The sequence below is a fragment of the Balaenoptera acutorostrata genome, chromosome 2 (assembly GCF_949987535.1).
Source record: "Balaenoptera acutorostrata chromosome 2, mBalAcu1.1, whole genome shotgun sequence".
NCBI classification, from domain to species: Eukaryota; Metazoa; Chordata; class Mammalia; order Artiodactyla; family Balaenopteridae; genus Balaenoptera; species Balaenoptera acutorostrata.
Genome location: NC_080065.1, coordinates 106172749 through 106197300, shown reverse-complemented (window position 1 = coordinate 106197300; position 24552 = coordinate 106172749). Strand labels below are relative to the sequence as shown.

General features: G+C 37.4%; 1 protein-coding gene across 1 annotated transcript in view; it reads left to right on the top strand.

Moving 5' to 3' along the window:
- The window catches only part of LOC130707177 (peroxisomal multifunctional enzyme type 2-like), a 67077-nt gene that overhangs the window by 30318 nt on the left and 12207 nt on the right, over positions 1-24552 (top strand). The window contains exons 8-15 of the mRNA XM_057540386.1: positions 362-453; positions 3061-3085; positions 4670-4798; positions 7999-8102; positions 9547-9783; positions 12290-12341; positions 18486-18557; positions 21446-21549. Coding sequence (XP_057396369.1) covers positions 362-453; positions 3061-3085; positions 4670-4798; positions 7999-8102; positions 9547-9783; positions 12290-12341; positions 18486-18557; positions 21446-21549 — 815 coding nt within the window. The remainder of the gene's footprint in view (positions 1-361; positions 454-3060; positions 3086-4669; positions 4799-7998; positions 8103-9546; positions 9784-12289; positions 12342-18485; positions 18558-21445; positions 21550-24552) is intronic.

Here is a 24552-nt window from a genome sequence, read left to right as displayed (position 1 = left end):
TAGTTTTGGGAATGAATGGTACCTAAGTTCATTATGCTATGTATGCCTTTGCTCACCAGTCTTTGCCAAGGCAGCTTTAACTTGTCTTCTAAACAGTATGTTACCCATCTTGGAAAGGTATATCTGATGCCTTCTATGTTAGAAGCCTGAATATATCCATTGGGATGAAAAGATTCTTCTAAAAGCCTTGGATGTTAATACTAATTATTTATGTATATCTAATTTTTTTCTTATTTATTTAAAAAGTCTCTGAACCTATAATTTTATAAGTGAGGAATTTTCAGAAAGTAAAATGATTGATTGAATATGTATATATTCTTATTGATAGATTTTTTTTTCTTTTTTTGGCTATTTATTTCAGATCTTCTGGAAGCTCTGAAGCCAGATTACGTGGCACCCCTGGTCCTCTGGCTTTGCCATGAGAGTTGTGAGGAAAATGGTGGCTTGTTTGAGGTATTCTGCACCTTTGCACTTTCTCCCAAAGCAATATTTGTGTAATTAAATATAAAAAATGATTCAAAAATCAGTATTTTCCAGTTGTTCACATTTGTAAAAATCTGCATCAGTTGGTATCACTTGTATATTTTTTAATATTATGTATTTGTTATAATTAAGGAACAAGTATGACTAATGTCCTTTTTTGAGAAAGTAACAGCAACTTTGTAAATTGTTCTTCCCTAGTTCTTCATTTCTGATATTCTTGTCAAATGAAAATGTGACTGGCTGGTTTGATGTGTTTAGTCAGATACAGAAAGTCTCATTTGGTTAGAGATGCTGAGTAGTAAAGTGAAGGGACAGAGGTGATGGTTTAAAGTCAGCCAGGCCAGGTTTTGATTTCTTGCTCTGGTAATTGCTGGCTCGCTGGAATATTGTACAGATTAACCTCCCTGAGTTTTAGTTTTCTTGGGGTTTTGTTGTGAGAACTGGAGATCATATTTTTAAACTCTTAGCATACCTAGCAGTCACCCCTCAATTTTAACTATTATATCAGTATAGCAGGAATTCAGTCTGGGTATGATAGATCAGTAAACACAAATTATTTGTATTAACTTTAAAAATAAACTTTGCTATGTTTCCCTATCGCAAAGCTTTACAAGTTTGCTATAAAAATAAAAACCACACATAATCCTACTATCCAGTGAGGTTCAGTTTTCACTCTATAATCAAAGTCCCTTTAGATTTCCTTATGCTGATTTATATATTTTTTGGTCCTCATTTGAGTTTGATCTCTTTTTTCTTTTCTAGCATAAACTGTTATATTTTAGACCACCCCCCTTTATTTGAGTCTTTGTGGTAATATAATAATAAACCTGTTGCATGCGGAATACATGATATCCAAAGATATTTCTTGGTAGCAAAATTACCTGGCTCAGTTTGAAGTGAATGATATATTAGCCTGATGTATTTGAATAAAAAGCTGTTTAGTAAATGAAAAACAGTCTACACCTGTCTATGCAGAGATAGGCACCTCTGCTTTCTTAATCACAGTTGTTGATTGTGAATTGTGGAAAATTAGAGGTGGAAAGAACTTTACAACTCTAGATTTAGAGAAGAGAAATTTAATAATATCAAGCCATGTGGAGCTCCAAATTTGGTCTGCCTGTCTTTTATCTCATTAAGGAATTAAACAAAAATTCTTTGTCTTTTACATTTATATTTGTTATTAATTCTGTGAACAAAAATAATATATGCTTTTTGTAGAAAACTTCAAATATATAGGGGAGTTTATAGAGGAAAATAAAAATCACCCACATTACCACTATCGAGAGATAACTCCTATTAATATTTTTATGGATATTCTTTTCCAGTCTTTTATTAGGTGTGCATTTTACACGAGTAGTCTTTTTTTTTTAAGTATACAATTTACACACATACCCAGACATGCACAGATAACTAGGATAATGCTGTAGATGAAGTTTTGTATGTTGTTCTTTTATTTTACTATATTGTGAACAGTTTTAGTAAGGGACATTTGCTGTGTGAGATTGAGTGCAAAATACAGTAAGAGCGGTGTGTAATATCCTGACTTAAACCTTGAATGTAAATTGACACTTTGTTTGCCAAGTTTTGATAGATATCTAGAGTGGCAGATAGAGATTTTTTGGATCGACTGGAGCTGTCGTTTCTAGCACCTGCGAGGAGTTTGCAGCTTGTTGCTTCACTCCCCAAATATGATAAAAGATGATATTTTTCTTTCCTGTTATCAGTACCACTGCCACTTTAACTACTCTGACAGCATCAAGGCCGATTGTCCTGTTAATATATGTAAAGGAATGAGTGATTAAAAAGCCATACCCTTGAGCGTAGAGCCACTGAGAAGTGTGCTGTCTGCTGGTACAGTTTCTTCTATTATATGCATGTGGAACACTGTAGTTGTGGTGTTTGAAGATATGACAAACAGATTTTCTTACATCAGACATTTTCTTCTGAGGATTTCCTTGAATGGCTTCTAGAAAAAATACCATCTTTCTGGACGGTGATTAATGTATTTGGTCATTTGCCACATTTCTATATAAAGGTGTTTCATTAAAATGAGTATATGTAGTTCATTAAGTCAAATCCTGGCTTTATTTTTCTTTGCTTTTTATTTTTTTTTATTCATTAAGTCTTTCTAGAAGGACATGTATTTCAAGTGATGTGCTGGGCAAATTTGGTATTTATATTGTTTAACCTTCATGGTTACTTCATGAAGAGTGTATTATTATCCTGATTTTATATAAGGGGAATCTTGAGTTTAGGGAAGTCAAATTATTTGACCAGGAATCAGACAGCTAGTCTGTAGAAGAACTGGTATCGCACCTTGGTTTCTGTGCAAAGTCATGCTTTTCTACTACATGCATTTCTGCTATATTGTGTTGCTTTATTTTTCTACTCTGATAACATGAATAGTGCAAAGTCATGCCGGCCAACGGAGTTTTGTAGAGCTGCATTATTTTCATCCATTGTCATCTAGCATTCTGATACTCGTAAAAAGATAGCTGCCTGTTTTGTTAATTTCATGAAAATTCTATTAGTAATTTCACATTAGATGGTATAACTTCTTCCTCCTCTTTTTGGTAGGTTGGAGCAGGATGGATTGGAAAATGTAAGTCCCTTTTGGTTTTTGGTTTGCCATACATTATTTCCATATCTTTAAACCTGCATATCCAGGTAGAGCTGGGTAAAGACCTTGTCAAATGCCGAACCATTGGATTTAGTGCACGCATAATCAAACTCAAACATTGTAATAGCAACAGGTCTTCTAAAACATGGAAGTTGTCCTGCAGGCCTGTGGTATTTTCAAGGATCTTTTCAGTTTTTTTCCTATTAGCAGTGCTTATTCAATATTTGTCCTGTCCTATTCAGAACTGGCTGTTTTTTCAGACAGCACAGTCTCTCTTTATATTGATGTTTGTCTTCCCATGTCTCCGGCACCCCACATGCTTGTTCAGCAGAGTAGTGAGTGGGAGGGAGGGCGTTTTTTGAAGATGGGAAGAGCTCTGTCCTAGGCAAGTTCTCCAATTCTCTCAGTGATTCTTTTCTTCCTTGGAGCATGAGACATCAGAAGGAGACAGTGGGGAATCACACAGGACAGCTTTCTAGAAGAGAAATTGCAGCTGATCTATAGAAATTATTCTCCTTCAGCCCAACAGTAAATTCATCTGGCTTAAGTCCTCTTTTCCCCCCGTTCTTAAACCTTGTGAGCTCCAGATTGGATAATTACTTTATGGTGTTTAAAAAAAATTGTGAACATTCCAATATCCCAATTCAAGTTTTCAGTTGGATGCTGGTATCAAAATTAATTGAATTATTTAAAAGGCTGCCATTACTGGATGACATTGTTACAACATATTGTAGAATATTATTAATGACTGTTCTCTAAGTTATGAAGTAACTTATTCAAACATTTTTAAGTGTCTTATGACATCTTTTAAGAAAGGAAGATCAGTTGTTGCAATAAAAGCTGTATATGGGACTTTATCAATAAGAAATCTCTAGAAGCTTCTGTCATTCCCCAGGACAAATCTTCGATTTAGTAATCATCAAAGTCTGACCATTCTGTTTAAATAAGGTTCTGTTTATTCCTCAGGCTTTTTAAAAAAGACACAATGTTAAAAATTATCTTCATGGAACTTATGCAGCAATGATGATTTTTGTGAATCTGGGCAATCTAGTTGACTTCCCATGGACAAGGAGGAAGAGCAAAGGGAGGAAACGGGAGAATTATGTGGGGTTGTCTGATATATTAATTTGATTATCTGGAGTCTTTGGCCTGTTATCACCACTAGTTTTCAGTTTGCTATTCAACAAAGCTCTACTCTGTTCTGTTACCTTAAAGTGTATTATCTAAGTGATCTGTGGTGATGAAGACAGTCTTTTGGTGTGATTATACATAATTTAACTTTCTGATTCAGCATTTCATCTTACCTTTAGTAGTATCTGGCATAGTCAGAGGAGGGAGAGGTTTTCCCTTCAGCTTCAAATATTAGAAAAAGAAATTTGACATCCTAATGGGTTTGTTATTCTTTTAAAAAAATTTTGTAGTAAAAATCTTTAGAAGTTAGAATCTTTTTTCCAAATTCCATTTTTCTTGAAGTTAAAAAAAAAAATGCAGGGGACTCATGAATTCTGCTTTCTGTCTCGCTCTTAAACTGTGTGTTCAGTATCTTAGTTTTGTTTCTATAACCAGTACGATGGGAGCGGACCCTTGGAGCCATTGTAAGACAGAGGACTCAGCCAATGACTCCTGAGGCGGTGAAGGCTAACTGGACGAAGATCTGTGACTTTGATAATGCCACCAAGCCTCAGAGAATTCAAGGTAAAGAGTCCCAAGTCAGTTCAGTCCTGGTTGGGGAATCAGAGGCAACAAAGCATTCTCTTCTCTTATGGAATTGTCTTCTTAATTGTGATAACTTAGATGCTCAAATCATCTAGAGCACATTTTCTGCTCCAGTAGGTATTAGAACTCTCCAATTTAAGGTATGTATGTTACTCCCACTGTCAGTTTTTCAGTTTTCTTATGATCCTGATTTTTTGGTATATGTGTGATTGAGAGGACGGTAGGAGGTGTTTACCCATTTGTGCTCAATGCATCTATTCCCCATCTGGTGGTTGGTTTCAAAGTCTTGCCTTATCTAATCACATGCTCCTTGTCTGACCTGATTTTTCTTTATTTCCCCAAAAGTTTATTTAAGTCTTATATTATTTAGGCTTAGGTCTTTTCTCTCTAGTGAATAGATTTTGCTTTGTTTTAGCACTTTGTCTTTGCTACTGTTTCTCTGCCTTTCTAAGATGCCTCTTATTCCTTTTATCACCTCTGCTAATCTCGGTGCTTCTTTAGAAAAACTCAAGCCCCAGATGTTCAACAAAACCTCCCCAGATATTCTGGGCTTCATTGATCTCTTTCTTAGCTGAACTCTTACAACTTGAGCATCTAATCATGACTGCTTTCCACTGCTTTTGTTTCATAAGTGTGTGGTTTCTTAGCTGCATAGTAAGTTCCTTTGGAGGCAGAGAATGTATCTTGTATGTCCTTTTGTATTTGGTGCTAGTATAGTGCTGAACTCATAGAAAGGATTTAGTAAATGCTTGTTACCTTGAATTATTGAATCATCTATGATATGCCACAGGAAGAGATGGCCAATAAAAGTCACATTATTTTTTCTAGTATAACTCACATATGTATATAGTATATGAAATATAAAGGACCTTTCTGGGAAGGATCATGAATCAGGATTATTTTATAGGAAAATCTTTTTTTCCCTTCCTAGTATTATATTTAATGTTTGACAGAGGAATATATCTGAAAAATGACTTTTCTTTTTTTTTTTTTTAATCCCAATGTTACTTTCCTGTCTGCTGGTACACTCACTGAAATATTCATTGTACTTTTCTCAATCAGAGGATAACATGATTGTTATGTCATTAGCGGTAGCATTTTCTGTATTCTTTTTTTTGATATTTGAGATAAATTTAGTCTCCGAATAGCAATCACCTATCAATGAAAATTAGGAAAAGGAAAAAGGAAGAAGTGTCTTAAAAACTCTTCTCTGAGGTCAGAATTCCATTTTATTGCCTTAAAAGTATTAGACTAATATAAAGAAAAAGCTAACAATGAACTATATAGTTATAAATGAAAAGATACCCCTAGTATTTGAAGTACAGTTAGAAAAACAATCTTACACTTTCTGTAGAATCACGACTTTCCAAGCACCCATTTCACCATTCTCATTTTACAGATGATGGAACTAAATCCCAGAAAAGCTGAGTAAGTGGCCCAAGCTTTCTCAGTGTTTGAGCCAAGAGTTAACTCAGGTGGTCTGTCTTTGAGTGCAGTACCGCCGGCCTGTACCGAGGTTACTTTCAGTTAAATAGCCTCCCATCTAGGCAGCAGCCTAAATGGGGTGGTAAGAGGAAGATTGGTAGGCAAGAAACCTACCTCGTGTCACCAGGAATGGCAGAGAGCCCTGGTCATCTCACATTCTGTAGTTTAGTTATAGTTTTTGTCTGAGTTTAGAAGGAGGTTTGTTAGAAAGGTCCCAGAGCTTTTGGAACCTTATGGCATATGTGGATACTCTGTGAATCTCCTTTATTAACCTTTCAGACCCCAGAATAGCAGCTTCTGAATTCTGTCCATAGTCACTGGTCATAATGGTGGTTTTCTCTGGAAGAATTTTCAGTAATATTTTCTGAGCAAGTTACCTGTACAGAGACCTGGGGGGTAATCTTGACATTGTTGCATCCTGGAGGAGGGGTGATGGTGGGGAGAGAAGGAAAATTAGTTGTCCCTCCACCAGATGGAAATTGCACATCTGTGGACAAGGATCCGACTTTACAGAGTTGTAAAAATCACTCAAAGACTGCAAAGCTCAGAGCCTCTTTGGAATCATAACGTGGGGAGAGTATGTTGGAAACACCCAGTTATCTTTGGTCTGTTCAGAGTCTCACGATTTTTTCCTGCAATAGCCTGACATCGTACAGTCAGTTCATGAATGCCAGCGAAGGTTCTGCAGCAGGCTTGCTGGATGTTATAGGAATGATTGTCTAAAGCATTGTAGCTTTTCTTAGTCACGTCTGTAACAAAAGCTTTTTTTTTTTTTTTTTTGGAAATAGCTTACATTTATTTGGATTTCACCAGGAGAATATTAGCTCTTTAGGATATTTGAAAGATGATGCTTTTATGATCTTTATGTAATAGGTTTACCAAAGCACTCTGTCTTATTTAAATTCCAGTGATCCTAAAGAGAAAATTCAGTTCGTTCATCCTTATTTATCCTGAAGTTGATTGACTTGAATCATTCATGATTTAAATTTTTTTTCAGTACAAATGAAATATAGTTCAACTATATAGGAAAAATCTGGAAGTTTGTCCTGTGGGTCACTATTTAAATAGCACTGTAAAATAACTGGCTAGATATTTCACATATGCAGATGCTCTTCCCACACCCTAGTGGGACTGATTTTTCTTTTAATTAATTTTTATTGGAGTATAGTTGATTTACAATGTTGTGTTAGTTCCTGCTGTATAGCAAAGTGAATCCGTTATACGTATACATATATCCACTGTTTTTTAGACTCTTTTCCCATATAGGTCATTATAGAGTATTGAGTAGAGTTCCCTGTGCTATACAGTAGGTTCTTATTAGTTATCTATTTTATATATAGTAGTGTTTATATGTCAATCCCAGTCTCCCAATTTATCCCTCCCTGTCTCCCTCTCACTTGGTAACCATAAGTATGTTTTCTACATCTATAACTCTGTTTCTGTTACGTAAATAAGTTCATTTGTACCATTTTTTTAGATTCCACATATAAGTGATATCATAGATATTTGTCTTTCTCCTTCTGACTTCACTCAGTATGACAATCTCTAGGTCCATCCATGTCACTGCAAATGGCATTATTTCATTCTTTTTTTATGACTGAGTAATATTCTATTGTATATATGTACCACATCTTTATCCATTCGTCTGTTGATGGAAAAAAGCATTATTATTGTTATTTATTCTTTCTTTTTAGACTCAATTGACGGTATAATTGAAGCTCTAAATAAAATAGATTCAGATGGAGGAGTTTCGGCAAATCATACCAGTAATGTGACATCAACAGCTACATCAGGATTTGTAAGTTGAAGAGAAAGCCTAACGCTTTGCCTTCTTTGGAGACTTTTTTCTTTTCTTTCCTTTTTTTCTTTTTTCTTTTCTTTTATGCAAAAAATGCTTTTCCAAGCTATTAATTTATTGTTAAATAGGAAAGGTGAGTGACCATAAAACTTTATAGAACATGTAATGAATGTTTATAAAATTTGAATGAACGTAAAGCTAAAATATTAAATGTAACTTTTACTTTCTCTTCTTCAGTGTAATAAACAAGCGTATTTTTTGGTTTTTGGAGCATTTTTGATAATCGTCCTTCAGTCACTTTCTAACTCTTTAGAAAAGGATATTTAACTTAGTGCCTCTTTTGAGTCATTTCTTTTAAGGAAAAGCATTGACAGATTGTATTTTGGAAATATTTCAACATGGCTGCAAGTAAAAAGTCTCCCATTGTGTCAGAAATTCTAAGAGAGCTGTGGTTATAGCTCTTGTGAAGTTTGCTGATTAACTATGTCCAGTACTTCTTTTTTTTTAAAAAAATTATAGTGCATAAATAATAAGAAATAAGTCATTTGACACATTCAGTTGTGGTGTTTTGTGACTCAGGGGAGACATAGTGATGAAATAAACAATCTAATTGTAACCCTGAGAATATGATCAGTTTATAAATGTGATTTTACTTTAGAGTAGGGGTTGGCAAACTTTTTTGGTAAAGGGCCAGATGGTAAATATTTTAGGCTTTATGGACCACGTACTGTTTCTGACACATAATCTTCTTTTTCTTTTTTTAGACCACTCTTAAAAAAATGTAAAAACCATTCTTAATTCTCAGCTGTTGTTTGCTGACTCTTGCTTTAGAATGAAAGTGATCAAAAATTGGACATGATTCTTTTAGAACCTAAAATATGCTTCACAAATTAGTTAGGCATGTCATCACTAAATAGAAAAATACAATATCCAATTAGATAAAGGACAGTCCTGGGTAGGAGCTTATGGTAAAATCTAATTATAACCAAAACCATTATGAGGGAGTCTGATTTACAAGCATTAAGCAGTGTTTTGCTCATCTGTTTCTACTGACTTTTATAAAATAGATCTTATAGAGCCATTCATTATCCCTGTTTATAATAAGTTTTTTATTTTTTGTAATTTTGAGTAGCTAACAGTCACTGTATTAATAGGCTTTTCCATCATCAGAGACAGGAAAGTTGAAAATGAGATATACTATCTGTTAACAAGAAGCGGGCAAGAAAAAAGTACTTATTTGTAAATGAAGTCTTTTTCCATACATTATAATTGATTTTATTTAAAAAATATAGTGAAACAATTATGATACCCTATCAGATTTAGTAAAATGACATTCTGTTCACAAAGCTAAGTATGTAGCAGTTAATAGTTTTGAAAAGTCAGAAATTTAAAGATTTGACAAGAATATCAGTGAAAAAAATAACTTTCTACAATTGTTCCATAGGCTGGAGCTATTGGCCATAAACTTCCTCCATTTTCTTCTTCTTATACGGAACTGGACACTATTATGTATGCCCTTGGAGTGGGAGCATCTATCAAGGAACCGAAAGATTTGAAATTTATTTATGAAGGGAGTTCTGATTTCTCCTGTTTGCCTACCTTCGGAGTTATTCTAGCTCAGAAATCTATAATGGGTGGAGGATTAGCAGAGATTCCTGGGCTCTCAGTCAACTTGGCAAAGGTATGCATAATAAGAAACCTTTATTTTGCTCTTCTTCTCTTTCTTTAAATATGATTGGTAAATGTCACATGCTGTGTGTGTGTGTGTGTGTGTGTGTGTGTGTGTGTGTGTGTGTGTGTATGGTGTCTTAATACAATAGTTTATAGTGGTTGATTCAAGGATAAAGATTTAGCATGTCTTTTGATTTTTCTTAAAAAGAAAAAAAGGGTAGAGAGTTAGTTGAAAAGGCAAGCAAAAAGAAGACAACAATAATTATGTACAGTCCATAACCCTGGCATAATGTTATTAATTCTCTCTCTGCCATTACATGCTATTTGACCAAGGGTAAATAACTTCTCTAAGCTTCAGTTTCCTTATCTATAAAGTGGGTATGATAATCCTCACCTGACGATAGTGATGAAGGAGCAAGAGTGAAGAATATTTGAAGCAGAGAGAACAGGTGTAAAAGGCCTGGAGGCAGGTGCATACTTACCTTGTTTTTGGAACAGCAAGGGGGTTGATACAGCTATAGAATGAGCAAGGGGGCAGTGGTAGGAGAAGAGGGCCTTGTAGTCATCGTAAGAATTTCAGCTCACACTCTGATTAACATGGGAGGCCATTTGTAGTGGTTTGAACTGAGGAGTGGTATGATCTGGCTATGTTCACTCACAGGCTCATTTTTGCTCCTCTGTGGAGAATAGATTTATGGGAGCCAAGCATGGAAGCAGGGAAACCAGTTTGGAGTTGATTATGGTAATTCCAGCACTAGTCTGGATATGCATGGAAAGAAAGAGGAGTCAAGGAAGAAGGTTTTTGGTCTGGTTAACTGGGATGATATATATGCATATATACCCATATATTTAGAATTAATTACGTACAATGTATTTAACATGTATAGTAGTAGTAACATGTATGATATATTACTATGTATAATAAAATAGATATATACAGTTACTTTAAGGTGGGGATGATCAGGAGTTGGTTTTGGACAGATTTGAGATGCCTAGTACACATTCAAGTGGAGGTATACAGTGGGCAGTTAAATATGTGAGTTTAGAGTTTGCGGGGGAGGCCCTACTGGGATTGGTAGCATTTAAGTGAGATTTAAAGACATGAGGCTGGGTGAAATCACCCATGTGTGAACGTAAGTAGAGAAAAGCCTGAGTTTGGTGAGAGGTGAGAGGTGGAAGAGATGAGGAGGAGTGAGCAAGAGAGACTTGGAAGGAGTGGCTGGTGAGGTATGAGGCGTATCAGGAGAGTGTGGTATTTGAGAAGCAAAGTGAATAAATGGTTTCAAGAAGGGAGGAGCAAACAATTGTGAGAAGGCTTTGGGGTTATTTTATTTCTTGAAGTGAGGGTCAGGCCATGAGTCCAGTTGATAACTGTTGAATCGTAGACTTTTGAACTGATTTCTGTGATTTTGACTGATTGGAGAACCCATTTACTGGAGGATCGATTAGCTCATTGCTGCTCTGAGTCTATGAGAATCTACGGTTATTTTATTAAAGTATTCGATGAAGTTGGGAGGGAGGCAAGGAATAGATGCCAGGCAGTTTGTTGTTTTAGTCACTCTCCCATGGTATTTGTTGCATACAGTTCTTCTGTTTGGGTAATGTCAGTACAAACAATTAAAGTAAATGTTTCAGAATTCTTCCTCAGAGTTGGAAGGAGTTGGAAATCATGAATAGTGTTCAAAATCTGTCACTGGGAATGATAGCCGTCTTGGGATTTGAATCCCAGTCTTCCTAACCTTGAGCTTCCAGGTCGTATGATAGTGAGGCAGTCTTTCATTTGTCCTCCCATCACTACCCTCACCCCTTTTCTTTTTCCCTTCTGGGTTCTGAGGAAGACTGGGAATTAAACTGTCCCATAGCAGTTGAGTGTGGTCATTCGGATATATGGGTCAGGTTTTGTTTTTACTGTCCTATTGTATTCCTACATATATTTTTATATTCTTGCTTTGATACATTGAAGTTAAGTGGCTCTGATGTTGCACGGGGTCTTTAGTATTTACTCTTACACTAAGGAAATGTTGACATTGGCAGTGCTTTTACTTGAATGTGGTTGTAAGATTTCTATTAATGTTTTGGTTGTGTCATTTGTATTTGGCAGGTGTGACCTGAAATTACTTTACTAGTACTGACCTATTTGTTCATTTTTATTCAATAGATATTTATTGGATACCTGCTGTGTTCCAGGCGCAGTGACGAGCACTGGAAATACGCCTAGTTTAGTGTCTCCATTGGCAAATAATCCACAGTTATCAGTCAACAAAAATTTATGAATGTCAAGAAAGAACACAAATGTATCTTTTCTATTCTAGAGAGCTGACAGTCTTTAGATTGGGGGACTGATTATTTCTGAATCATATAATTAAGAAGTGGGAGCCAAATTGAGACAGATAGTTTGGGGGAAGTAGTCGCGTGAACGTGTGGACAGTGAAATGCCACTTGTGATTAGCGGTATCCACAGAAGAAGCTGTGGAAAAAGAAAGTCTACTAATAAAATTTTGCTTACCCTAACGTAGGTTCTTCATGGGGAGCAGTACTTGGAGTTATATAAACCACTTCCCAGAGCAGGTGAGTTCTTGATCGTTTTATTTTCTGACTAACCTTCCAAACTGTGTCAATGTGTTAAACTGGCATAGAGCAACCTAAATAAACTATATTATAAGTTATTCATGTGCATGTCAGCCATTAGAGTAGATTGATGTTAACTAGTACCTATTTTGGTTGCCTTAAACTTTGTCCTATTTGAATAGTCTTATTTAATAAATTATTTCAAAATACTAAACATCTGGTCAACAATTGAAAGGAGCATATTCTGTGTGTGTCCTAAACTTAGTGATTGTGTATAATCAGTTATGATTCCCATGAATATGATTCTTCATTCTTTTCTCAGGTATTTGTGTTGGTACTGTTTTTCATAACGCAAACAATGTTAAAAGATACAGGATGTCTTGTAATTAACTTTTTTCTATTTTCTTTTAGAGTAAGTAAAACCAAGGCTGTCTTAATAATCAGTTTATTTTTCTCAATAATATCTTACTTGTTCAGTAAATCTTCTCATTATCTTTTCACTTTACTTTGATATGTTTGTTTTATGTTGCTACTCTGATGTCAGAATATTAATTATATACTGACCATGTAAGGTGGTAAAATTAAAAAAAAGTCTTTTTCATTTCACATTATATAATGTAGAGGTCAGCAAATAGCTAGAATTGTGCTTTAATTTTTTTTGAGATTAAAAAAAAATTCGTATTGCTTAATGCTGAATAATTCTGTTTCAGTGTTAGTGTTACTTGTTTCTGGTTGTTTTTGTAGTTCTTCGCTGTTTTTTTCTTCTTCTTTTAGTTTTTTCCTTTGTGGTTTCATGCTTTTCTTTTGCTTGTGTTCCTTTCTCTTTTGTTTTTGAGTATCTGTTGTAGATTTTTGATTTGTGGTTACCATGGGGCTCATAGATGTTGATCTATGACTGTGTTTATTTGTTTTAAACCAGGTAGTCCCTTAAGTTCAAACACATTTTAAAAGCTCTACATTTTTTACTCGCTTCCCCCATACTTTGTGTTTTTCGTTTTTTTTTTAATTAATTAATTTTTATGGCTGTGTTGGGTCTTCGTTTCTGTGCAAGGGCTTTCTCTAGTTGTGGCAAGCAGGGGCCACTCTTGATCGCGGTGCGCAGGCCTCTCACTATCGCGGCCTCTCTTGTTGCGGAGCACAGGCTCCAGACGCGAAGGCGCAGTAATTGTGGCTCACGGGCCCAGCTGCTCCGCGGCATGTGGGATCTTCCCAGACCAGGGCTCAAACCCGTGTCCCCTGCATTGGCAGGCAGATTCTCAACCACTGCGCCACCAGGGAAGCCCCCATACTTTGTGTTTTTCATGTCATAGTTTACATCTTCATGTTTATCCCTTTACTGATTATTGTAGTTATACTTGATTTTACAATTTTTTTTGTTTTAGTCGTTGTACTAGCTTATTTAAGTGGTTGAGCCTCAGCCTTCCCTATATATTTGCCTTTACTAATGGGATTTTTTCTTTTCTATAGATACTTAATTCTTGTTATAGCTTTTTCTTTTCCACTTAGAGAAGACCCTTTAACATTTCTTTTAGGGTTGCTTTAGTATTGATGCTTATTCAAGAAGTTCTTTATCTCCCCTTCAATTCTGAAGGATAATCTTGCTGGGCAGAGTATCCTAAGTTGTAGGTTTTGCCCTTTCAGCACTTTAAATATACCATGCCACTCCCTTCTGGCCTGCAAAGTTTCTGCAGAACAATCAGCTGATAGCCTTATGGGCATTCCCTTGTATATGCTCTTTGTTTTTCTTTTGCTGCCTCTAGAATTCTCTCTTTAAGTTTTGCCATTTTTATTATGATATGTCTTGGTGCGGGTCTGTTTGGATTCATCTTGTTTGGGACCCTCTGTGTTTCCTGTACCTGGCTATCTGTTTCCTTCTTCAGACTTTGGAAATTTTCAGCCATAATTTTCATTAAATATATTTTTACCCCCTTCTCCCTTTCTTCTCCTTCTGGGACCCCTATAATGGAAAGTTGGTATGCATGATGTTACCCCAAAGATCCTTTAAAATGTTCTCATCTTTGTTCTTTTTGCTGTTCTGATTGGGTGATTTCCATTTTCTATCTTCCAGATCACTTATGTGTTCTTCTGTATCACCTAGTGTGCTGTTAATTCCTTTCAGTGTGTTTTTCTTTTCAGTTGTTGTATTCTTCAGTTCTGATTGGTTCTTTTTAGAATTTTCTAGCTCCTTCTTAAAACTGTCACTGTAGTCAGCTATTCTTTTCCATAATTCAGTTAGCATTCTTATTACTAATGCTTTGAATTCTTTATCTGGTAAATTGTTTATTTCTATTTCATTAGTTGTTTTTTTCAGGAGTTTTCTCTTGCTCTTTCAGTGGAAACAGATTCCTCTGTCTTTTCATTTTGCTTATCTATTTCTTTATCTATTGAAATTTGGTGAAATAGTTACCTATGGTGGTCTTGAAGGGGTGTTCTTTTGTGGGCATGTCCCTATACAGTCTGCATGTGCCCAGTGGCATTGATGGGAGAGCTGGATTTGATGTGAGCACAACTTATGTCTTTTCTCAAGGTGTGCTGGCAGCTGTCATCTTGGTAGGGGGTGGGGCTGGAGATGGAGGGGTAGGGCCAAGCCAGATGTTAGGTAGAGCTTCCCCTCTGCTTAGTGGCTGTTACCCCACTATTTGGTGCGGGGGCAGGTCCCAAGTTGCTGGAGCAGAAGCCCTGAGGGTCGGGTCTGAGCTGGCTAAGTTTCCTTTAAGTGTGTGCTTCCCCCCGCTCCCAGCACTGGCACCCTTACTCCAGAGGGGAGCAGTGGTGGAGCAAGAGGGGCAGGTGTGGGTAATCAGTGACGGTCAGAGCATGGTTTTGTTTTGTTTGTTTGTTTGTTTTAACATCTTTATTGGAGTATAATTGCTTTACAATGGTGTGTTAGTTTCTGCTTTATAACAAAGTGAATCAGTTATACATATACATATGTTCCCATATCTCTTCCCTCTTGCATCTCCCTCCCTCCCACCCTCCCTATCCCACCTCTCTAGGTGGTCACAAAACACAGAGCTGATCTCCCTGTGCTATGCGGTTACTTCCCACTAGCTATGTATTTTACGTTTGGTAGTGTATATATGTCCATGCCACTCTCTCACTTTGTCACATCTTACCCTTCCCCCTCCCCATATCCTCAAGTCCATTCTCTAGTAGGTCTGTGTCTTTATTCCCGTCTTGCCACTAGGTTCTTCATGACCCTTTTTTTTTCCCCCCTTAGATTCCATATATATGTGTTAGCATACAGTATTTGTTTTTCTCTTTCTGACTTACTTCACTCTGTATGACAGACTCTAACTCCATCCACCTCACTACAAATAACTCCATTTCGTTTCTTTTTATGGCTGAGTAATATTCCCGGAGCATGGGTTTCGTTTGGCATGGCCACCATCAGAGATCTGGGGCCCCTGTGCAGCCACCAGTAATTGCTGCCCCCTCGCTGCTCAGTTGCCATGTAGAGTTTGAACCTCCTCAGTGTCTCATGGCTGAGCCTTTTCCTCAATCATGGCAGCCCAGAGTGTGAAGCTGCGACATGAGGCACATGGTGCTGGCGTGTTCTCTCAGCTCAGGCTGGGGACCAGGGCAGTCGTAGGAAACCAGTCAGCTACCCAAGTGGTTTCAGTCTGCCCTCTCTGCCCTGCCTCAGGGGCACGTAAGTGTTCACGTGCTCCCGGAGTCCAGGCTTCCCACAGCCCTCCTGTTAATCCCACTGGCCCTCCAACCAGCCAAGGGGACTCGTGTTCCCCTTGTTGGACACCAGGGCTGGGGCGCCCAATGTGTGGCTTGAACTGCTCACTCCCCAGGGAAGGTCTCTTCCCGTGTAATCTCCTTTTTCCTCTGAGTCCCCTCTCAGGGACACAGGTCCTGACCTGATCGCTTTTCTTCCCTTTCTACCCAATTACCGGTGGGTCTTTCTTATAGTCTTGGTTGTACAGGTCTTTCTGTTAGTCTGCACTTAGTTTTCGGTGAGAATTGTTCTACATGTAGATGTATTTTTGATGTGTTTGTTGGTGGGGAGGTGAGTTCCGTGTCCTCCTGCTCCACTGTCTCAGTTTGAGTCTTCAGTTTAGTGTTACAGCCTAAGTTTTCACACAGCCCTTTTTTTAATCTGAGGCAGTGTGCAGTGTGTGGTCAGGTGAAGAAGTTTGGCTTTTATTTTAAAGACAATAGATAACCACTGAAGGACTGAAAGGAGAGAATTATATGATCAAACATGGATTTTAGAAAGCATCAACTCTGGCTCATGTTTGTAATGCTTGGATTTTAAGGGAATGAGATAGAGAGAAGGAGATTTTCTAAGAGACTGTTGTAATAATCTAGGTTAGAGACCGTGGTTGATTGAATAGGATTGTGGGCATGGGGATGGATATAAGTGGAGAAATTATAGAGATATGTAGGGAGTGGGCTTGGTGTTTGATTGGATGTGGAGTTGATCACCTGAGGAGGTCACCAGCAATTTGACAATGAATATTTATTGATTACTTCCTAACTTCTAAACTTTCTGCTAGGGTTGTGAATAAATGGAGAATGGAAGTAAATCTGGACTCTGCCCTCACGGAGCATATAACCTAGCTGGTGGGGAGGGCAGCCAATAGTCAAAAAGCCACACAAATAAATGTACACTTGCAACTATATGTGATAAACATTACAGATGAAACATACGTGATACCATTAGAACTTAAAATAGAAGGATTTGGCATAATCAGGTTGGTAATCAGGTTGACTTTGGGAAAAAATAACTTCAGACATAATAGGAGAGCATGTTTTAAAGTTGGTCAGAGTGGACATGTAGGTACCTGGTTAGAAGTCTGTTGTGGTAGTTCAAATGAAATGATGGTAGCTTAGGCTAAGGTGGTGGTGGAGAGATGGAGAGAAGTGGGAGAAGCAGAGAGAGATTTAGGAGGTGAAAGTGACAGCAATCTAGGTATCCTTAGCGTTTCTTTTACCATCTTTCATACCCAGGCGGGTACCAAGTTCTTTGATTCTCTCCCTTCAATACATTTAGAATCCTATTTCTGTCCCCCTCACTTTGACCACCATCATCTCTCACTTTCTAAGTGTTCTCTCTGCCTCCATTCTTTTTTTTTTTTTTTAAAGAGATTGGAGTTTATTTATTTATTTATTTTTGGCTGTGTTGGGTCTTCGTTTCTGTGCGAGGGCTTTCTCTAGTTGCGGCAAGCGGGGGCCACTCTTCATTGCGGTGCACGGGCCTCTCACTATCGCGGCCTCCTGTTGCAGAGCACAGGCTCCAGACGCGCAGGCTCAGTAATTGTGGCTCACGGGCCCAGCTGCTCCGCGGCATGTGGGATCTTCCCAGACCAGGGCTCGAACCCGTGTCCCCTGCTTTAGCAGGCAGATTCTCAACCACTGTGCCACCAGGGAAGCCCTCTGGCTCCATTCTTGCTCCCTTCAGGTCTGCTCATCTCACTGCAGCCAGAATATTATTTCCAAAATGCAAGTGTATTTGTCACTTCCCTGTTAAAAACACCAGATGGCTGTTCATAGACTTCAGGATGAAGTCAGAAACTTTTCATATAATCTAGCTTCTCCCAGTCTCTGCATACTCCAGTCTTGCCACATACTTAGACACTATTTTATGAGGCAGGGGTCATGCTGAAGTTTCTGGCTTGGCAGTTGGGTGGATAGTACCATTCATTCGTATAGGGAACAAAAGAGAAAAACAGGTTGGAGAAAAAGATTATGAGTTCACTCCCAAATAATTGTTAATCCATCAAGACATTACCAGTTAAATAATGGAACAGTCCCTAAAAGAACAGAGTAGTTAGAAAGAAACACTGTCTAACTGAAGCCCATAGAGTAGAGATTTGAGAAGGAATGGGGTAGCTGGTGTTGGCTGTATGCTTAACAAGTGTTCATTGAATGATTGAAAATTGTTACTTTTTACAACCTAATGTATCAGAATTATTGATGTTTCAAATTTGGTGACTCAGGTATTCTGATTGCTTTTAATGTTTATGATTCAACATTATATTGAAAATTATTCTAAATCATGATTTTTTAGTTTTACTGAACTTACAGTGGAAGTTATGTTAATTTCTCTCATGTCTTCATATAACTTATGGTCTTTAAAACAGTCTCCTTATTTATTTATTTATTATTTATTTATTTACTTTCCATTTTTAGGAAAATTAAAATGTGAAGCAATTGTTGCTGACGTCCTGGATAAAGGATCCGGTTTAATAATGCTTATGGATGGTAACTCATTTCTAGTTCTTATAATAATATTGTTAGATTCATAGGCTTTGTATGTAACATAATACTTTATCACAGAAGTTGATTAATAAGTTTCTATTTATCTTCCAATTGTGAGAAAGCAAGATTAGTGTTCTAAAAATTCATAAGCTTTTTTAGAAAATAAGGGAGGAGGGGGTGGAGTAGATTGGGGTAGAGGTCCAGAGAGTGGGACATTTCAGGGGATTTGTAACAACATAACCAAAGCACAGAGGTGAGAAATGTAGCTGGTATAGCAAACATAGAGGAGAATTATGCTTCCTAGAGTATGTTTTTTGGCAGGAATGAATACATAGACTGCCCTCAGTTGATAATTAGGCTATGTTGTAGATACTCTTTTCTGTGTTAGCTCTTTGGAACTTCAAACGTATTTGACCCCTGAATCATTCTTATAAATGGTAGTTAGGTTCTTAACCTTGCACATTCAAACCTATTGAACTTAAAATGGGGTTTAAACACTATAACCACATTTTATTTGCAGTGGAAAAAAAGATGATAGTAGTTTAATGAATGTTGAAATACTAGTAACTAAACATAAGCCAAAGATACATTGCTTAGAATTTATTTGTTTTAAAGTTTAAGAACAATAGAAATAGATAAACATTATAAAAAATTTTGGAAATAACAGTGGAAAGTTTTTGTCTGGTATTTGGAATGTAGGCTTTATCATTTTTGTTCTAAATACATAGGAGGTTATACTGAATATGTTGTTTTGGAACTTGCCTTGTTTTTACTTAATAATATATTGAGAACATTTTTAATGCTCTTAAATATTTTTCCACTACATTGTTTTTGTTAACTCATAGTTTACAAAGTAAACTATGTATTTCATCATAGACACATAGAACATGTGTCTGTTCTCTCTCTTTCCCTCTTCCTCCTTACCCCTCTTCTTTCTTTTTTAAGGTTTTGGTATTTTCTTACCACTCCAAATATTGGCTAACATTTGGCTGGAACTCTCCTGGTTTTCTTTTAGTCTTCTCACCATTCTACCAAATGTCTACCACAAAAAAGTTTTGCAGTAACCTTAGCTTTAATTTTTACTATTCTTTCTTGATCTACTCCATTTATTTAGCTATAGCTTGGTAATGGGTAATAATGTATTAGAAGTTGTAGATAAAATATAGATGAAATTAGATATCCAATTTTCTGTGTAATAAGGATAAAAGTCTTATTTTAAATGCAAATCACCATGACTTCCCTTATTTTTTGTTATAATTATATTTTTCCTTATTATACAATTCAAAATCATATTCCTAGTTTTATAGTGCTGGTGATTTAGGTGATGCTCAAACTGTCACCAGGAAAGTAGTCAGTAGAAAGAGGGACAGCTGTCTTTCATTCATTACTTGCTTACTTATTCACTAACTTGCTCAGTCACATCGTTTGTTCATTGATTTACTAATTAATTTAATACATATTTATTAGGTGCCTTTTCTGTCCCAGTTACTATTCTAATTGCTGGAAATATGATGGTGAGCAAAAAAGCCGTGATCCTGCCCTCCTGAAGCTTATACCTTCATTCTCACTTATTTCTTCTTTTACATTCCAGGCTCTATTGAGGACTTCAGCAGAATGTTTGAAAATTTGGGAGTGTGGTTATCTGTATTTTATTTTAATTTTTTAATTTTATTGAATTATTGAATTTTAGTGGATTTACAATGTTGTGTTAAATTCTGCTGTACAGCAAAGTGATTTAGTTATACATATATACGTACTTTTTCGTATTCTTTTCCATTATGGCTTATCACAGGATATTGAATATAGTTCCCTGTGCAATGCAGTAGGACCTTGTTGTTTATCCATCCTATATATAATAGTTTCCATCTGCTAATCCCAAACTCCCAATCCATCCCTCCACCACCTTCCCTTCCCTTCCCCTAGGCAACCACAAGTCTGTTCTCTATATCTCTGAGTCCGTTTCTGTTTTGTAGATATGTTCATTTGTGTCATATTTTAGATTCCACATATAAGTGATATCATATGGTATTTCTCTGTCTCTTTCTGACTTCTCTTGGTATGATAATCTCTAGGTGCATCCATGTTGCTGCAGATGGCATTATTTCAGTCTTTTTTATGGCTGAGTAATATTCCAGTGTGTGTGTGTTTGTGTATCACATCTTCTTTATCCATTCATCTGTTGATGAACTTTTAGGTTGTTTCCATGTCTTGGCTATTGTAAATAGTGTTGCTATGAACATAGGGGTGCATGCATCTTTTTGAATTATAGTTTTGTCTGGATATATGCCTAGGAGTGGGATTGCTGGATCATATGGCAATTCTATTTTTCGTTTTTTGAGGAACCTCCATACTGTTTTCCATAGTGGCTGCACCAATTTACATTCCTACCAACAGTGTAGGAGGGTTCCCTTTTCTCCACACCCTCTCCAGCATTTGTTATTTGTAGACTTTTTAATGATGGTCATTCTGACCAGTGTGAGGTGGTACCTCGTTGTAGTTTTGATTTGCATTTCTCTAATAATTAGCGATGATGAGCATCTTTTCATGTGTGTTAGTCTGCATTTTATAGTGGAATTGTTTGAAAGGTTTAAGAAGGAGAGAATTGAAATATGAAAGGCAGTTGGGGCACTTTAAGAAGAGGTGAGATGAACTGCTGTTTCATAGTCCAGAAAGGATTTGTCAAGATCCTCTTCTCTCTGCCTTCCAGAGACTGGTAGTGAATGATTAAAATGAGTGCTCTGTATCCCAAACTTGGGTGTCTTTAAATTGCAAAGCCTTTTAGTAATTGGATTTTGTTTCTGAAACTTTTAAAAGGATTGTTGATCACATATTGGGTAACTAGTTATGTCTTTTGGTAATAACCTCTTTTTTTTTTTTCATTTGCTTTTCAGTCTACTCTTACTCTGGGGAGGAACTTATATGTTATAATCAGTTCTCCATCTTTGTTGTTGGCGCTGGAGGCTTTGGTGGAAAACGGACGTCAGACAAAGCTAATGTAGGCTATGACTTCATAAGTGAGATACATGTGTCGTTAAGTATCCTTATCTGTATTTTGAACTTACCATATGTGTAATTTCATAGAGTAGGATTTCAGTAATCCACACTTCTTTGAACCAGAATGTGTTCCTTGGATTTGAAATGCTGTTTATATTTGTATATTTTAATATATAACATATGTTATATATAGAAAAGTCTGGCTGACGTAAGTGTAATGTAGCTGAGGTAACTATGGGAATATCTTTACTTTCTTATGCAAACTTTGCCTGCATCCAAAACTCTTTAGAAAAACCTAACACTTACAAGTGATCCTTGTATAAATGCAAATTATCATTCATTAAATGACTTGAGCATTTCTCTTGTATAAAACAATTCTAGTTACTCTTTAGTTCTCAAATTCTATCCAAAAACATATTTTTTTCCTAAAAATATTTTGTAAATTGGATTTTACATCAATTTAACCTAGCTTTTACCTCTGCCCTCAGTTCCCTGAATAGGGCTGCACTGTCTTCCTAGGAGGAGCAGCTCACTCATTTTTCCTATTACCCCCACCCCGGCTCCCCGGTCCCAGCTTGTGTTGCAGAAGCTCAATTCCAGGTAAAACTGGCTGAGAGTTACGGGGCTGTCTTCCTCCACCCTACCCCCACTTGTAGGGTGGAGACTGTGTTCCACCATGGCAGGCTGAGAACACTAGGGCCCTGATAACTCTTGCCCAGGCTGCTCATAGCGTGGGGATCCCCTGCTGCTAGAGGCAAGCTGAGAAGACCAGAAGCTCCGACCTCTGCCTAGGACTCTTCTTGTAAAGTGAGGATGTCACTTGGAGAGAAGTGGGCCACTATCCTTGCCCTCATGTCCGTGGCAGTGGTGCAGAGGTTTTGCCTGGGGGGCAAGGCAGGCTGTAACGATAGAGAGCTCTGAAGCCCTTCCCACGGAAACTGACTCATTTTGGTAGCAAGTATTTGGAAGCTCAAAAGTAAGGATGGTTTCAAAAACAAGGTTACTTTAGTGATAATCAAGAGGAGGCTGGTAGCTCCATGGAAGCAGTAAACTAAACTAGTCCAACTAGAAGTTTGCCAGAGAGAACCATGGAAAGAGACAGCTAAGAAGAGTCGTCATGGGATCATAACAAACCTCAAAGACTGGCCTCAAAGACTACACCTCCTAAAAGGCCTGACTTTAATTGGATCAGACTGTGGAACAATTTATGCCCCAGGGCACTGTTGAAAATAATAGAACAGTCATCTGGCAATTTGTGAAGCCGAACAGCTGGACAGACAGTTTAACAGAGAGATCAGGGAGAGACGGTCACAGAGTGCCCTGCTAAAACCACTGTCATCCCAGGCTGACTGTGCTCGCCCAAGGCTGTACCCTCTGAGGAGCAACATCAGAGTCTGCACACTGTGGGGGAAATATACTTAACTAAAATCGTCTAGCCAAATGAATCGTCTAAACAAATGAACAAGTTAACAATAACAACAAGCCCTGGAAGGGGAAAGGGGTCTCAGTATCCAGAGTTGCTGCAATATATTATCTAAAGTATCCAGTTATCAACAAAAAAATTACAAGATCTGAAAGAAATAAAAGAGTATGACCCATAGATAGGAAAAAACAAAACAAAACAGAACAGGCAACAGAGATTGCTTTTGAGACAACTTAATAGGAAAAGACTTCAAAGCATTTATTGTAAATATAGTCAAAGAACTAAAGGAAACCATGCTTAAAGAAGTAAAGTGTGTAAAGAAGTAAAGTATGAGGACAATGTCTCATCAAATAGAGAAAAATTGGGGAATTCCCTGGTGGTCCAGTGGTTAGCATTCCGCACTTCCACTGCAGGGAGCATGGGTTCAGTCCCTGGTCGGGGAACTAAGATCCTGCAAGCTGCGTGGTGTGGCTCAAAAAAAAAAAAAAAAAAAAAAAAGAGAAAGAAATCAATAAATAGAAATTATATAAAAAAAGAACCAAATAGAAGTAGTTCTGGAACTGAAAGTACAATAACTGAAATGAAGAATTTACTAGAGGGTCTCAACAGTAGATTTGAAGTGGCTTTTTGATTTTAATCAAAAAGCTTGAAAGTCCATTCATCTGTTGATGAATCAAAAATCTTGAAGATCAAAAATCAAAAAGCTTGAAGATCGATCAATCTATCTATGTCTGAAGAACAGAAAGAAAAAAGGTGAAGAAAAAGAATGAAGAGGCTTCAGAGAAATGTGAAATACCATTAAGTACACCAGCTTTTATGTAATGGGCATACCAGAGAGGAGAGAGAAAGAAGCAGAAAAAATAATTGAAGGAACAATGGCATGGATGAAAAACGTTGATCTACACATCCAAGAAGCTCAACTGCTCCAATTAGGATATAAATGCAAAGAGGAAGATCTAGACAGACGTTTCTCCAAAGAAGACATACAGATGGCCAAAAAGCACATGAAAACATGCTCAACATCACTAATTATTGGAGAAATGCAAATCAAAACTATGAGTTATCACCTCACACTGGTTAGAATGGCCATCATCAAAAAATCTACAAACAGTAAATGCTGGAGAGGGTGTGGAGAAAAGGGAACCCTTTTGCACTGTTGGTGGGAATGCAAATTGATACAGCCACTATGGAGAACAGTATGGAGGTTCCTTAAGAAATGAAAAATAGAGTTAGCATATGATCCAGCAATCCCACTACTGGGCATACATCTGGAGAAAACCACACACCCCAATGTTCATAGCAGCACTGTTCACAATAGCCAGGACATGGAGGCAACCTAAATGTCCATCAGCAGAGGAATGGGGGCTTCCCTGGTGGTGCAGTGGTTAAGAATCCGCCTGCCAATTCAGGGGACACAGGTTCAAGTCCCAGTCCGGGAAGATCCCACATGCCGTGGAGCAACTAAGCCCGTGCGGCACAACTACTGAGTCTGTGCTGTAGCACCCACGAGCCGCAACTACTGAGCCCGCGTGCTACAACTACTGAAGCCTGTGCGCCTAGAGCCTGTGCTCCGCAACAAGA